This window comes from Brachyistius frenatus, unplaced genomic scaffold (assembly GCF_029030835.1).
Source record: "Brachyistius frenatus isolate BFR_SWC_R1_liver_20210118 unplaced genomic scaffold, ASM2903083v1 Contig_158, whole genome shotgun sequence".
Lineage (NCBI taxonomy): Eukaryota > Metazoa > Chordata > Actinopteri > Embiotocidae > Brachyistius > Brachyistius frenatus.
This window is the reverse complement of record NW_027210757.1, coordinates 700,417-717,614: the sequence shown is the minus strand read 5'-3', so window position 1 is coordinate 717,614 and position 17,198 is coordinate 700,417. Positions and strand designations below refer to the sequence as shown.

Genomic DNA, 17,198 nt, shown 5'->3' with positions numbered 1-17,198 from the left:
TGTTTTGTTGAGACTCGGGTATTATGTAAAGACTGCACACAGAGAGAGAGAGAACGAGAGGGAGGCCAAAACACAGAATAACTTACCACCCGAATGACTTGGGAAAGGAGGTAATCGGAGCTCCAAGGTGTCTATTTTTAAAAATGGCCAACGTTTGCATGCATCTAAATGAGCTGCTCTCCCGCTGCAAGGAAGAAAGAAAAGAAAGGAAAGCACTTTTTAAATAAATACTTTTTTTTATTCTGTTATTGGCTTTTTACAGGTACAAAGCATACAGCATGTTATAGTTTTATCAAAAGTGGAAAATACTGATGTTACATATGTAACAAATGTAAAAAATAAGTCTTCAATCTTACTTTCCCCGAAAGTAAGAACATACATTTCAGCATATGAAAATATCCATAAAAACACAGCTTAAGTAAATTAAGTTAATAAACAGTACAAAAATGTAGAAACCATACATGTCAAAATAATGAAGGACACCAACGACATGACAAAATGACTCCATGATTTCTCATGAATTAAAAAAAATGTACACATAGTTCATAGTGTTTTTTTTTTTTTAGTTGTGGTCATGTTTACAGGAGCATCATCACCACCACCACCACCACCACCACCACCATCATCATCATCATCGTTGCCCGAAGAAAACACTTGGCTGGTCAGAGAACGTGGGAGAACCAGAAGAGGAAAAAGTTCTGTCCCGTACTGAAATCCTCAAATGTCTGTAAGGCAGGGGACTCGATTACAAATCTCACTCTTGAAACGTTTAGCCAGTCTTCTGTGAGAAAAACACAGAAACGGGGGATCATTACTTTTTGGTGAGGTCCGGGATACCGTGCGAGCAAAACGCTGCACTTACTTTCACACCGAGGGGGGCGGTGTCCCGTCACCTGCAGGTGCAGTCGGATCAAACACACATGCTTCCTTTAAAGTTAATAAAAAAAAAAAAAAGCGACCCCTGAAAAGACGAGAGACCGGGAGTTTTCTTTTTGCTCGGTGGGCCCGTTGGAATTCTCTTCCTGTAAGTGCTAATATTATCTCCCCGTCTTATCTCTCAGCTGCGAATGTGACAGTGAAGTTTTTTTGGAAAGGAGAGGCAATATCGGTAATAAAGAACAGAAATGTTTGATCAAGATAATGTGAATGGAGCTTTGCAGTCGCTAAATTGATTTCAGACATGGATTTCTTTCTTTATTTTGTATTTTTTTTTCAACCCACTCGGTGTCAATGGATCCGCTGTAACGAGGCCTCGGAGAGATGAATGCACGATTGTACGGGTTGAACCTAGAGGAGACTGGTAAACTATTCCAAGGTGGCTGGTGACAAAATCTGTCACGTCACGGGTGCCGTTTTTTTCTTCTGCCTTACTGCATTGAAAGTCGTCTTATTATTTTGAGTAATGTAAAAAAAACATGAAGTCCGATGTTTTTTTTCCGAAATATACAGTCGTCCTTTTCTTCTTTTTTTAAACGTCACCATATTCTACAACACCGTAATAAATAGTCTCATACATATTGCTCGGCTTCTCCTTCGTTGAGAATGGTCACCGAGCCATCCCCACTGTTCATTTCAATGTCTTTCGCTGCCGCGTTCTCGGGAAGCAAGGCTAAGTCCTTGAACACATCTACATAATGTCCGAAGCCGGGGCCCCAGTTCAACAGATTGTCCCAGTTGAAGCCCCCGGCTTGCTGGCCCAGTTTGTGGGGCAGGGTGTAGTGCTGGTCCCCGGGGGGCACCTGGGAAATGCCGGGCCCTCCTTCTGCCCTCCGACTCGAGTACCGCCTCTGCTTGAGCCTCCCGCCGTAGTCCTCGTCGTCGCCGTCGGACTCGTTGACTTGGGAGAGCTTGGGAACCCGGGAGCTGTAAGACACGGGCTTGTCCCGGTCGTACTCCATCTCCGAGCAGGTGAAGGAGTCGTGAGAGTCACTTTCCGAAGAGGACTCCGGGGCAGGGATGCCGTCGGCAGGGTTGCGGACCCTCGACAGCGGCCTGCGGCAGTCCTCCTCCGAACTGGAGCGCCCGTGGTCGGCGCTGCAGATGCTGGGGTTGCGCGGACGCGGAGTGTTCAGCCGCTCCACTTCTTCGATGGACAGCCCCACCGGAGGCCCCGTCTCCAGGGGGATCTGCTCGATCGGCTGCTTCAGCCGACTGCCGGGCCTGGAGGTGTGGCCGTGGCTGGCCATGGTCTGCGGACTCTTGCTGCGCCTCCCCAGCCGGGTGGCGTAGTTGAACATGGGCGGAGGTTGGCACATGTCGTTGTGCAGGTCCAGAGGGCTCCCCTCGCGACGAGCCAGGTTGAGTTCCCTGGTGGGAGTGTTGCGGTAAAATGAGGAAGGTTTGGTGAACGGGGCCGGGGAGTGTCTGGAGAGAGGGTTCGGGGTGGGGCAGGCGGAGTGGGAGTGGCTGAGCGGAGTGGACCTCAGCGCTTGGGTGTACTGAGGCTGGTAGGTGTAGCTCGTAGCTCCGAGGGGTAAGGGAGACTGTCTGGCAAAGCCCAGCGGGCTGTGTCTCTGGATGGAAAACTTGGGCGTGTGGCTGCGGAACTGCTTGTAGTGCTGGATGATGTCAGCGTCTGAAGGGGCGATGCTGCTGGCGTTGTCTATATCGTAATGTTCGATATCGGCCTCGGGGCCGTTGCAGGGAGCGCAGGGAGCGCTGGGGACGGTCTCATTGTTGTGGGGTATGTCCGTTTCATCGTAGATCAGATAAGGGTTCTCCCTCTCGATGATGTCCGGTTTGGGGTTTCCTTCCGGCTGCTTCCGTACCGTCATGTCGTCTCCGTATGGCGGGATGTTATCGGGGTCGTCGAACGCGACGTTCTCGCTACCCTTCTTCTTCTTCTTCTTCTTCTCCTTGGGTTTCTTCTCCTTGGGTTCCTTTGGCACTTTGGTCTTGTTGCGGCCCCTGCAGTGGTTGCACAGGATCAGGCTGAGCACCACCAGAGCGAGGACGGTGGCGCAGCTGCCGACGATAGCCGGCACCGCCCAGATAGGGAGGACCATCGTCTCTGGCGCGACGGGACCGGGGCTGCACACAAATCCACCGTTATTGGCCGTGTTGCAGACGGTACCCTGAGGGCACTGGACGCCCAGACAGGCCACCAAGGTCTCGCAAGTCTTGCCCATGTAGAACTCGGAGCAGGCGCAAGTGAAACCCGATCGGGGGTCCGGCACGCAGCTGCCGTGGTTCTGGCAGGGGTTGGAAGCGCAGTCCCCGGGCGGGACACACTGGTACGTGTACCACTGGTTGACGCACATCAGGCCGTCCCAGCACGGGCTGCTTTCACACAGGTTGGGACCTCTGCAGCCGATCTTGACGGACGAGCTGGTCTTCGTCAGGCTGACGAGGTTGTGCTCTCCGGTAAACGGCAGGTTCTCCCCGTTGTACTTCACGTGGGCCAAGCAGCCGTCGAACCCTGCAAATGAACAGGAGAGACAACCAGTTTAGCTAACAAGCATTTAACAAGCACATAACAGTGACCGGGAGGGGAATCATTTCCGAATAGCAGGAGACTCATTGTTTTTCAAAATGTCTGCCGATGCTCGATCTCGTCCTTGTAAATAGCAGAAACTGGAAGCTATAGTCAGAGCTGGAGGAATTTTGTTTAGATGAGTAAGTGGTTCAAGCTTACAAAGAAAAAACAAGTGAAATTTCTTTGTGGAAAGAACCCCCTCAAAAAAAAAAATCATACTTTCAAAATGGGCCGATCAGCCACTGGCCAATTTAAGAGAAGAAATATGAAATATTTTCGAAGAGAGAATCCAATCGTCGGAGCCATCATAGCTTCAAGACGTGCATCTGGATTGGATGAACGTCTCTGTATCTAATTCAATCTTTTGCTTTGTGCATTGCCTAACAGCACTGCCTCGCCGATGTAAATACATTTTTATTGAATTTATCCCCACTGCAGATTAAATCCATTCATGTCTTTTCATTAGCTGCTTGAAAAAGTGAGCACACAACAAGAACACAAATGTTAAAGGCACATGTTGAGGTGAGGGCCGGTTAACGGGCGGTCTGCCACCGGACCTGCGTGCTGAGAACGTGTTTGTTTTGAAATACGCCCCGGTCTCTGAATAAAGGAGGTTAAAAAAATCATTCAAATTGCTTATTTTTACCATATTAGTCCACAGTGTTGAATTTGTTTTCCCCCTCCCATCTGAAATTCTAAAATTTACTGTGTTGCATGAACTCCTTCTGGAAACCTTCTCCTTCACCTTTTCCAAACTGCTCTGAACTCATGCTCGAGGTCATCTGATCCGTGATTTAAGGCTAAAGTCGATGGAAATAAGATGAAAACACCAAAAACTCCAACACAAAGCTTCGAAAGGCGCTCCAAGACAAAGTCGAATTAAAAGAATATTAGTTTGTCCATAAATGATACTCTGGTAAATCAACATTTATTCAACTACTGTAAATCTCAGCAGTGTCAAGTAGAAACAGATTTTTTTTTTTTTTTTAGGCCGGTTCCTCAGAGTTTTGTTGGACAGCCACCAAATATGATCTGCAGTTTAAGCAGCAGACTATTAATTCATTTGGGGGGGGAAAAAAACAAAACAAAGTCTGCACTGGATTTATAAGGGCTCAAAAGCTCATGAGGGCTGTGTCACATACATGTGCTGCGTCTGCATGTGTGCAAACTTTTTAGTACGAAGAAGAGGTTTCCATAACATGTAGAAACGCTGCTGCATTAGTCATTTACAGCGGGTGAAGAGTGGGTGAGTTTCTTGGCTAAACACCAAGTTTTTGAACGCATCAGCATGTGTGTTTGACACAGATCATAAATACACATAGTACATTCAAACACATGTAAATATAGTGTACTTTTAATGTATCAGTTTTTATGAAGGAAATATCGAAGATGAGATTTTCTGATGGCAAATATGACAGATTTATTGTCTAAAACATCAATTCAAAATTCCAGTGTTTTACGATTTTAAATTTATATTCATAAGGTTCTTTGTGGCAGATTAGCAGGTTGTAACTCCTTAAAAGAAACATGACCTGTTCCTATTACATGCATTTAGTACAAATTACATTTTGAGTATAACATTAACTGCAAAAAATCTGCTCCCTCAGGCAATCAAACTGGTAATTTTCCAGTTGCAAGTAAAGAAATTAGGTCGTTAATAGACCAGAAATGACTTCATCTGATGGCCTGCTATCTCATTCTTCCAAAAATCCAAACATTGACATTGTCAAACCTCACCTGCTCCGGTTTTCTGCTGCGCGGGTCCGGGCGGGATCCCCCCCAGGGAGAAGGTCAAAACGCCGAGACCTCCGAAGTCCTGGGTGGCGTGCGGGATGACCCTCGGGTGGCCGGCGTCCACCTGAGCCACGGTGACCGAGCCGTTCTTGACCAGCCGCAGCGTGTGCCACTGGCCGTCGGACAGCACCGCGTCTCCCACGGTCCGCTCCACCTTCCCCCCGACGCCCGCATCCGAGATGTAGTGGATGTTGCCGTTCCTCAGCTTGAGAGAAGGAATAAAGAGATGAAGGTTTGGTCATTGCGGTCGCAGATGGTTAAAAAAAACGAAAGTAAACCGGGCAAACTTTAGGTGATTGGATTTTGTTTTCCTGAGCGAAACCGAGCAGCACCACCAACGGTGACGTCGCCCGTCGGTTTGTGAACGCCCGTTAGAAAGCCTCTCTTTTCGGATTTTGGGCGTTGCCGTCTTGCTAGTTCAGAGCAGGAAGTGACCATATTTAAACGAGATGGGGAGCGAGCGGTGGATCTGACCGGAAACCCGACGATAATATGTCCCGCCCACCGATAGCCATAACCTGACTGTACCACAGGCCTGTCAATCAAACAGACACGCCCCCCCCCCCCAAAAAAAAAAACAAAAAACCCACAATATTTTCTAATTAATGACGGAATTATTTTCATATGGACCGCCAGAAAACTAATAGGAAGGAGCGACTTTCTCTAACAACACCGAGATAACTCGTGGAAAAAAATGTATTGACTTTGTATTTCATGAGAGAAGTTGAATGGGAGTCTATGGAGCCGGAGGCTTTTTGGAGCCGACCTCCAGTGGCACTCGGTGGTATTGCATCTTAACGCACTTCCACTTTTATATACAGTACATAAATAACATAAGGAGCTTCGAATCAATATTTAAACGCATGAAAATTTTTGACATTATGTTATCAAAGCACTTAAATGTGTTTTTACTGCACCGAACATGTTTAAAATCACATCCTGTGAAATAGTTTGATAACATTGTGTCTGTGTGCACCAAGTATGTGTGTATGTTCAGTTAATACATAAAGTAATATGTCTCTACTTTAATATGCATGCGACACATCATACCATAGATCAGCGATGACAAGACCGAGTGATAAACTTTTGAAACTGCTCACTCTCTGAATCTGTTTATTGTTATAATTCCTAATTTTAAGCACATGATAACTAATCTTCTCTGAGGGGAGTCCACACAAATGAGGTCTGTTAAAACTGCCGTTTTGTTTGAGATTAATACAATAAGTTATCCTGTCGGCATCAATCACGACCAATGAGAGGAAGTCTTCGTTCGGGTCCCCCACAAAACTACCACCGCAGCGCTTTCAGACTCGGCTGCTGAGGTCAGAGAGCGAAAAACAAAAAAGGCAACTCGATGCTCATAAATCTTTCTCCCACTGGGACACTGCAGTTAATCATGTTCTCACGACGACTGGTGTGTGTGTGTGTGTGTGTGTGTGTGTGTGTGTGTGTGTGTGTGTGTGTGTGTGTGTGTGTGTGTGTGTGTGTGTGTGTGTGTGCGTGTGGAGTCGATGTCATTCAGTCAGAAGATGATCAGAAGCTCAAATTTGAGCGAAAACACGCTCATGAAAATGCCCGCCAGAGATTGAAGGGGCCTTTTTTTTTTTTTTTTTTTTTTTTTTAGAGGGGAGAGAGGAAAGAGCGCGTCTTTAAAAGAAATTAATCGAGCTCACTTTGGCACAGACAACAAATTTGCGGCTTACACGGCGTATGGTAATCTCATGTGTTCTTCCAGACTTTCGATGGAAAAGTAATCCCGCTTTCCTCCCTTTTCAAAGACCCCCAAAAAAAATCAGCAATGATAAGTAGCTTCCGGAAGAATTGATTTAAAATGGGGAAAGCGGAAAGTCCCCAAAGCCAAAGAATACTGAGAGCTCTGAAGCTGGAAAACTCATCATGGGGTTTTTTATCTATTAAACATCTTGTTGTTTTTTTTTATATCTCAGTTTATATAGTTCTCGCTCTCCACATCCAGTATGTACATACACTATGTATTCCCCTACCACTCTTTTTTTTAGGGGGTTCGGAAGATCTTATAATACTTTTCTGGACCGGGTTTGGAAGCCGTGATGGTGATTTGATGAGCACCAGAAGCTGCTCAGAGCCGGAAAAACAAAACAAAAAAATCATAAAGAGAGTTGCTAAAAAAAAAAAAAGAAAAAAAGTGAGAAGCGGTCGGAGGGTGTCTGAAAGGACAATTTTGGGAAGCGGCCCAGGATTGGTCAGAGGGAGCCGAAAAGAGGGAATGGGGATGGTAGCTTTTCCTACAAGTTTATACAAAGAGGAAGTGTGGGAGGATGACCGGTGGTGAAAACAATACGAGGCCAAAAAACACGCACACATGCATATGTAGACATGTTTTGAGTACATGTATGTTTGTGACTTAAATAAAATAAATGCTGTTGGTGGTACAACAGTATCCTCATCTGGCAGCCACGTCGGAGGGTTCGTGGTTCTGTCACGTCAAAAGACCAGATGAGATGAAGCTGGTGTTTTGTGGCGCGTTGACTAGAAAAACATTACAATCGTGAACTAATAGTGATTCGAGCCGAGTCAGCATTACTGCAAAGTGGCTAATTGCTAACATCGGCCACTTTGCTAAAATCCCAATAAAAAAAATAACAATAAAAGTGCTTTAATTAGTAACTTCTGTGTACATGAGATACTTTCCCTTTAAAGTCAGATAGTCATCGATCTCGACACAATTAATCTCGCGTCATATTCACGATGAGTTGATCCTCCTCAGTGATGCATGTTGTTTTACGGGAGATTTATGATTGCAAACGCAACGCCTGTTTATGAATCATTGTTCCACTAATTCTCAAATAAGAGCCAATCAATCTTTTATTCACCACAACTAATCACATGCAGGGCTTCATTTTGTAAAGAAGCCTTTCTTATTCTTTTTTATTTTATTGTTTTTCAACAACAGTTTTTTTTTTTTTTTTATCCCATTTGCTACTTATTTATTGTTCACAAACACAACTTAAACAGTTAGAATCAACATTCTGACTTGGGAAGCTTTTATTTTGAAATATCTACCAAAAAAAAGTGTTGATTTTCATGAAGAGAATTGATCAAAAGATGGATGTGACTTCAGTTTTCCAGTTAAAATGACATACTTGTGCACTAGGCTGTCTTTGCCGTTTTCATGAAAATTATATTACAAACATTATTCTTTTTGCAGCAAAATCTTCTATTTTTGTGCTTTTTTATCTGCTTTTATTTTGAAAATGTTCTGCTCTCATCTCCCTTTATCTCTTACCTTGACAGTAGTGTAGTTGCTGCTCTCCTGCACGTGCAGCAGAGTGCCGCTCTTGCTGCGCGTCCTGAACTTGACCTCCAACCTGCTGGGACCGACGGGGTCAGAGGTCGCGCCCTGCAGCGACCGCCTCAGCAGGACGTCCCGTTTAGGGCCCTGCTTCAGGGAGTAGTCCAGGCGGCCCGTGCCGTCCAGAGACAGGGCGGTGTCCGCCGTCATGTCTGTGTGTGTGAGAGAGAAAAGACACAAGAGAACGTCCTGAGTCCGGTCCTGACTTCACAGGAGACGCTAAAACTTTTTTATTTCCACTTTGCTCCTGGCCGACGGTCGGGTACAAATGATTTTCCTAATCCCGCTGCCATAACCACAAATTGGCCCTCATATTCTCACCAGCGGTTACAACCCTCTTCCCATAACCGAAAAGATGTAGGTCAGCCCCCAAAGCAGCCTCCGTGCCTTTGAGCAAGACACTGAATCCATACAAAAAAAATAATTGACGCGTCTTAACTGTAAATCCAGAAAAACGTCCGGTCAATATAATGAAAAGAGTGTTAAAGTTTGTATGTGTAACCTGCTAATCACAGGATATGATTTCATTTTCTAAAGCTACAAGCCAATATTTGATCAAACATTACTTTAATAAGAAGAAATACAAGCCCTCTTCATAATATACAGTCAGCACATTAGCATAACATTGATCAAAGATCGGCACAAAAGAATATGAATAAATACCGAGTCAAATTGAAACGTGTGACGAAAAGATCAGACTAAAGTTTTTTTTAAATTCTTGTACCTTGAATTTAGTCTTTCTGCCTTCAAAGAAGAATGTATGTGCGCAATTGAAGTAAAACTTTTTTTGGATGGGTGGATGGGATGGAAAAAAGCCATTCAGTTCATTTTAATAGCTCCTCCTAATCTTTAACTGACTCATACCTCACCATCTTTTTCTCTCCCACAGTTTTTGCTTATTATCTGTTGTCTCTCCATTCAGTTCCCTCGCTCGCGTAGTTTCTGTCCTTTCTTCTGCAGATGTCCCGTCATGGAGCTGCATGTCTCTGCCCTGCGCTTGTCGTCTCCACCAACAGTTCTTCTCTTCAATCTCTATGCTGTCCTTTTCTCTCTCTGCTCTCCTCTCACCCCAACCGGTCGAGGCCCTGAGCCTGGTTCTGTCAGAGGTTTCTTCCTGTTAAGATGGAGTTTTTCCTTCCCTCTGTTGGAGGTTTTTTGGAGGTGGGAATTGTTGAATTGTTGGTTTCTCTGTATAATATTATAAAGCCTTGCTGTAAGGACTTTAATGTGTTAAGTGCCATGAAATAACCTATGTTGTGATTTGGCGCTATATAAATAAAATTGAATTGAATTGAATTAGACATTGTGACACTAAAGTAAAAAAAATGTACTGAAACTACATGACCAGTTCTAGGGACTTTCTTGGGAGGAGGTCCCCCCCTCCCCTCCCCCCCATCCCACCCCACCCCACCCCGAGTTTCCCTTTTCCCTTTCGCTAATTGAGGAAATAACGTTTTCAGTTTACTTGATCTGGTTTGAAACTCATGAACATATTTGATCTGTTTGAAGATCCAAAGCGTGTTTCATACAAGAGGGCCAATAAAAAAAACAAACGGAACAGTCGCAGTACTCTTAATTACATTTAAGACGTTATTAACTCGTTCATTTGAAGCCTTGTTGTGATCCGAAACGCAACACTTCAAACTAAAAGCTCTACAGCCTTTTAAAAGAAAGAGACCGTAGGCAGAGGGAGGACCTGAAATTTAAAAAAAAAAGTCCCCACAAAACGTAGTTATAGGAACAAAAAGGTTCTCGGCCCCTCCGGTCCGAAAGCGCCTCGTACGTGACATCACTGGATTTATTTATGTCGCAATTACTCCAAATTTGGACATTTGTCGATGAGAAGAGGATGTTTCTACTTGATTTTCTTATTTTTTTCTTCTTCCCGGAGGACTGACGATGGCGACACTGACAGAGCACACTCCTTTTGTATTAGAAAGAAAATGTCCCTCACCACTGTTCGTGCAATGAAGCAAAACCAGCAGATTTCCCACAAAATCAAACCTGATGGCGAACAGAGAAAGAAAGTTCCCAGTTTTCTCAGTAACGACCTTGTTTGTCTCCAGTAATGACACGAAAGCCTCCGAATAAACGTGGTAAGAATTGTCTGAGGGGGGAAACATTGCTGAACATAACGTTTGCACCTTACACGGGAGCTATAAGTGTCTCGCAGGTTTTGTGAAGGTTTCTCAGCCTTATTTTTTTTCTTTAATGAGTATTTATTTAATAAAATACACAAATGCTTTGAAATGAATCTCAGAACTCAGCGGCGCAGCTTATATGAAGCTACGTGGTGCACTTCGATGACTCAAGAGGGATGGATCATAAATAATCATGATAAGAATATGTATATTTTTGAAAGTGCAACCTCAGCAGAAAAAAAAAAAAAAAAAAAACCACTTCAAAAGGCAATGTACTTACATTTCTCGCAGAATTTGCCGGTGAAGCCGTCCACGCACTGGCACTGCTGCCAAGACCAGCGGTCCAAACAGGTGGCCCCGTGTCGACAGGGGCTGGCGGTGCAGGCTCCTTCCAGTCTCGGACATCTTTGGGACACAAAGATACAAAAAACGGACAATCAGACAGTCAGTTTGACAAGTCGGCCTTAAAAAAGAAAAACTGCAAAAAACAGCGGCTGTGATGAGCTGTGATTTCTCTCCCCGTGCGGCAACATAAAAAAAAACAACCCCATAAAGACCCCCTCCCCCTGGTTAATTAGCATGTTAAAAGATCTGTTCTCGCCTCCCTATTCACCAGCAAGACAGAAAAGAAAAAGAAAAAAATTCTCTGGAATTCTGCAATTGGTTTTCCCCTCCGTCAACAAAAATCTGCCGTTTGTATTAAAAAAAACAAAAACTAAAAATCTTTTTGAGAACTCTCGAGAGGGTTTGAAAGTGTGAACAGATGTCCCACGGCGAGTCAAGGAGGTCAGAGGAGACGGACAGATGGAGGGGGGAAGAAGAGCGAGAGTGATGTGAGAGCGAGGGGGGGGGGGGGGGGGCCGACCTGTCGAGGATGCCGTGCGATGCCAGCGCCTGACTGGGCTCCAGCGGGCGGCCGTTGACGGCGAACTCCATGATGCAGCCGACGAAGTCGTGGGTGGCGACCTGACCGCGCCGATGAAGGACGGGTTCTATTGACCTGACGCCTCCCACCGAGAGCCTGTTGGGCTGCACGTCCAGGATCCTGCACACACACACACACACACACACACACACACACACACACACACACACACACACACACACACACACACACACACACACACACACACACACACACACACGGACAGATGAACAGGAGCACACGGGCTTGAAATGCATGCAGACAAAGAAAGTACATATGCGGCGAAATCCAAAAGCTCACAAATGCATTCATGTGTTCAAAAGGTGTGAACTCACACACACACACTTATGAACTCACACACACACACACACACACACACACACACACACACACACACACACACACACACACACACACACACACACACACACACACACACACACACATGCACTCGCACACAGACTTACACAGAAAGACACTGCGGGTCATCGGGTTTCACAACAACATGGTCCCTCACAAAGTAAACATTTTGCAGACCTCTGTGGCCCTTTCTCATCTGCCAAATCTCTCACACACACATATACAGCACACACACACACACACACACACACACACACACACACACACACACACACACACACACACACACACACACACACACACACACACACACACACACGCGCACAGACAAACATGCACAGTCTCAGGTTTTCACCCCGCAAGGTTTTGGCTCTGAGCTGTCTGTGTTTTACACGCAATGATCATCCAGTAATTTAATGAAGGTTTACGTCATGTATTGTATATTTACAACAGATGACTTCATGACTTTTTTGAGTCATTGCTGTAAAATCATCGTAGAAATATGCGAGAGACGGGCACGAAACATTTTTTGGGCAACTAACGTACATCCAGAGACGTTGACAGAAAGGCAGGAATGCAAAAAAAAAAGAAAAAAGAGTGAAGGCTTTGATTCTCTGTCGGTCTGGATTATGTTGTCCTTTCTTTCGGGTTTACATAATGTCATAGCGTGAAAAACATTGGATTGCAAAGAAAAGTAAACTAAAGTTAAAACTTGAATGAAAACAGAAGTAATAAAAGTTGTAAAGTTTGAGAAAGTGTGCCACGGAGGTTCATGTTTGGTAAGATGTTCAGCTAATGTGTTGTAATTTTAGTCACGTAGAGTTTCTCTTCATGACTTCGATAACAGCCTACGTCTGAGGGAAATATTGATCTTCATCTTCTTCCTTCTGTGTCTTTGCATTTCCTGCATCACCTCCGCCCCCCCCCACTCACCCCTCCATCCTCCCCCTCTGTCAGCTCGCTAACTTGTTAGCCTCTGTGGCTTCTAGACGCCGGCCACGTTGCCTAGCAACTACGTTTTAAGCCCTCGAACACCAAACGTACGGCGCGCACAATTTCCCGACGGATTCATTACCATTATTGAACTGTTATTCTTTTTAGTTTTTGCAGGTTCGGAACCGACGTTTACGGTTTGACTGCGTCGTGGAAAACAGCTGCTCCGCGTAGCGACGTGCGCTACGTGTCTGTTTGTGCGTGTAACATTTTTCCTTACCAGTCCGTGTGCACCGCCACGTTGCTCACGGCACAGTAGCCCGGCTCCTGGCCCTCACCGCACAGGTCCACGGTCAGCGACGCCGCCTGCACGATGACAGGAAACACACACACACACACACACACACACACACACACACACACACACACACACACACACACACACACACACACACACACACACACACACGCGCGCGTCACGTGTGTGTCCTCTTTAACAGTAACAGCTGTAAAGTCACGCTGCTTCATACAATTACTGTTCAGGGAGGAAAAGTACTTTTTTTTTTTTTTTTTTTTTTTTAAACCAATTTCTGGCAGACTGCGGTCGACATAAACACCAACAAGCTGTGTTACTCACTGTTATTTGTGGTGTGCGTGTGTGTGTGTTAGTGTGTGTGTGTGTGTGTGTGTGTGTGTGTGTGTGTGTGTGTGTGGGGGGTGCCCATCAAACACGCAATCAATATCAGTCACTTCCTCTTCATAATCAGTGTCATATGAGAGTGCAGGGTATATTTCAGCCGCGCCACGCAGATCATTTTTAATGAAGAATATTTATCAGCGGGGTGAATAACCTCATTGGTTGGGCTCGGTGTCAGTGGGTGGAGCCCAAGTGGAAGGAGCCCCGAAGGTGGAGCTGCACTCTTGCTATGAAGTGAAGAAATACAGGCCAGCAGTTTGAGATAGTCTACGGCTATTTAGGTGAGTCACTGAAATAAGAAGAATCATATGATTCTTATACATACGTCCATTTAATACAAGGCAGCAGCCAGACGCTGCAGCTTCATATCTAACTTAAAGATACAAGAGTGGTGTCGGCCTTCTCATCTATCCAAGGTGAACACGGCGCCCCCCCCAAAAAAATGCCCAACTATTCCTTTAAAGTCTGTTAAAGCAACTTTACCGTTTACAGCAATTCCCCACCACAACACAACGCAGACAAAACTATTCCTCGTCATTCCATCGCGGCGTTTTGACGGTGGCGAGTGGGACCAGAAACACATTACACGCGTTGCAGCGAACATTTCCCATTTCCTGTAAATGGCACTAAAGCTTTCGCCCAGATGTGTCGGCTATTCTCTTTCCCTCTCTGCGCTCCGACGGGGGGGAAAAAGAAAAATGGGCTGGTGAGGAAACTGCCCGGAAAAGTGTGTGAAAGTGTTGAAAAACCGGGACAATCACGCTCCACCTCTCCTGCGAGCTTAAAGTAAACACGGACCACACCGACCCACATCCCCGACACACAAATCATCCACCACACACACACACACACACACACACACACACACACACACACACACACACACACACACACACACACACACACACACACACACACACTTCCAAACCTGAAAATAAAACACACCAACCAAACGCAGCGATAAAAACAGCGAAAGCGAAGAACATCAAAAAGGTACAAACCACGTGAGCGTTTATTAATTTTTTTTATCAATGTCCCTTCCTGTGATCAAAGGTCTCACTGTCAAGTGTCTCACACAGCGCAGGGGAAATATTTCTAACAGGGGGAAGAAAAAACAACAACGGGAAATTAGGGCCGAATGCGTCACCAAAAAGTCGATGAGGTTTGGTTTTAGTGCTTGAAACGAAAGCCGGACTGGAGATCGCTGTGCTCCCCGTGACTAATATGATGGAGCGACCGTAGCATCCGCTCTCTGTTGTGGTGCGGGTAACTTCTGTTTGGTTTTTCTAGAACAAATAAATTCGCCTAATCAAAAGCGTCGACGATTAGCCGCAGGTGCTAATCAACGGCAGCGAAACACCAAACTGTCAAACTCCATCTACGAACCTCGTTCACAGAGGACTGTGGTTTTCTTTTTCTTTTTTTCCCCGACTTAAAACCCTGATTTTAAAATAAACGAACTTGGCTTGGTTGTTACCATCTGTGTTTTTTTCCTGTCAGCTACTGTCACACGATATTTCATCCAAATTACGCTCATTATTCTTCTAGTTGTCCCCGAGAGGCATCTCGTTGGACAGGAAGTAGTGTTTCCAGAAACATGAGGCGAGAATCACTCACACAGACACTTTTGTTCTCGTGTGTCATTTGTGACTGTCATGTCGCTGTTCATTGCCCCCAAATGAAGTCCCGGCTTTTTTTTTTTTTTCCCCCAAGTCCTCTAACGTCACTACTGGCACTGTTTAAAAGCTCATTTCAGACTTTTCTGCGAAAGAACTTGCATGTACAAATATACAGAAATGTGCGGGCCCTGATTGTGCCAATGCTCCAGGTGGACTGAATCTGATGTAAAACAATAATAAGAGTATAATAGAATAATGTTCCTCAGGATAATCCACTGGTGTCGCCGTGTTTTAATGAGTTTTCTTTGGGAGCTTTTGAGTTAACGGTTGTGAAAATGAAAAATCAAATGTTCCGACAAATACCAGTGTACCAATCCAAAAGGGAGATTTGTCAAATGTTACGAGATTAGCTTTGTTGTTGCACTGAATCAGATGCCCCGGCTGTATACAGACAATGCTAATGCTAATCCGGATCCCTTGTAGATCATTGTAGTGGGTTGGACAGTTTACACCTTAAACCCGCAGGCAGCTGGCCACCTGTCACCGGCACCGACCCGTCACTCCGAGCAGCTACATCTTTAATCATAACTTTAACCCTGAAGAGAATTGATATGGATGACTTATATAAAACAACCCCCCCCCCCCCTCCACCCCATACAGTTGTTGTGAACGGCAAAATTAGATGTAGAAATCAAAACCATAGCTTGTTCGCGGCTGTAAACGTGTTTATTTAAATTGGACATTTTAACACGGAGGTCCGTGAGACAGCCTCAAGTGGCCATTTAAGGAACTGCAGTTTGTCCGCACTTTATTTTTATTTTTTTGCCCCGGAGGTTGCCACTTTGGTTTGATGAGTTGGGTGATTGGACAGTGTGAACGGCGTCAGTCACTACGGCAACAAAGCGATGTGGTTGTTTGAATTTCAATCAAAAATTCTTTATTTCAATCTGTCTATTTGACACATTTTTCAGCTTCGGCAAACAGAAGCGTGAGCGTGACTCCAACGCGGCGTCCCGTCGAACCGTGAGACTCACCGGATGGAGACAATTTGCAAGAACATTCATCGTATCTGATGATTATCCCGACGGCGACGACGCTAATTGCGATCGTAACAGTATCCGTGAACTCTCTGCTCCGGCTGATTACTTGGAGCCAGTCGCGATGAGGCGGCGCAACGACCGTGGCTGTGGTTTCTCTCTGCTTTATGAGATTGGCTCACAGCAGACATCAAGCCTGACCACTGAAATGACCCGTAGCACCTTTTGCAAACATAGCGATCAGGTTCTCCTTGGCACTCGAGGCATGACACACACACACACACACTTCTCTCTGGTCCTTAAATCGCTCTAACGCGGCCGCCGCATGATATTCGGTATTCGACGTGTGCTGTATTCCTTTCCATCCCGTCACTCTGCACCATCTCAAAACTGACAATTTAACGATTTTACCAGCTTCCTATGAAACTCCCAGTGCACGGTGGGAAATGACAGATTTGAAGTCCAGCAGGAGGGCTACATTATAGCAGCTTTGACAGGGCCTTGTTGGGTTTTTCTTTTCTTTTTTTTCTTTCCTTGCCACCGCATTGCTGGCAGGGAGAAGCCACTCATTCGGAGCACAGGAGACAAAAAAATGTCAGCCTCCTGGGCCATTTTGGATCCCAGTATTGTAAATCACAACGAGCAATAAAATATAATTACAAACCATGAAAACCATAAGCTGGGCTACCCGTGGTTTGGAGAGGGGAGTTTAATTATCATTTGATGGTGCAAAAAAGAATAAAAGGCCAAATGTGGATGGCGCTTTCAGCCATAAAGGCCGACGACATAACTGCTAGTGCACGTCCATACCGTGCGGTGTTTTACTGATTATCCTCATTTTCTTTTGCTGGTAGGCTCGTAAAAATTAATAACATTTTTCACCAGT

At 45.2% G+C, this 17,198-nt stretch overlaps 1 protein-coding gene across 1 annotated transcript in view; it reads right to left on the bottom strand.

Annotated features, from left to right (window-relative positions):
* Positions 1-222: 222 nt before the first annotated feature.
* Positions 223-17,198, bottom strand: part of fat4 (FAT atypical cadherin 4) — a 104,932-nt gene continuing 87,956 nt past the window's right edge. The window contains exons 12-17 of the mRNA XM_069716515.1: positions 13,240-13,325; positions 11,607-11,786; positions 11,022-11,146; positions 8,535-8,752; positions 5,213-5,474; positions 223-3,418 (exon numbers count right to left, since the gene is read on the bottom strand). Coding sequence (XP_069572616.1) covers positions 1,509-3,418; positions 5,213-5,474; positions 8,535-8,752; positions 11,022-11,146; positions 11,607-11,786; positions 13,240-13,325 — 2,781 coding nt within the window. The 3' untranslated portion in view covers positions 223-1,508. The remainder of the gene's footprint in view (positions 3,419-5,212; positions 5,475-8,534; positions 8,753-11,021; positions 11,147-11,606; positions 11,787-13,239; positions 13,326-17,198) is intronic.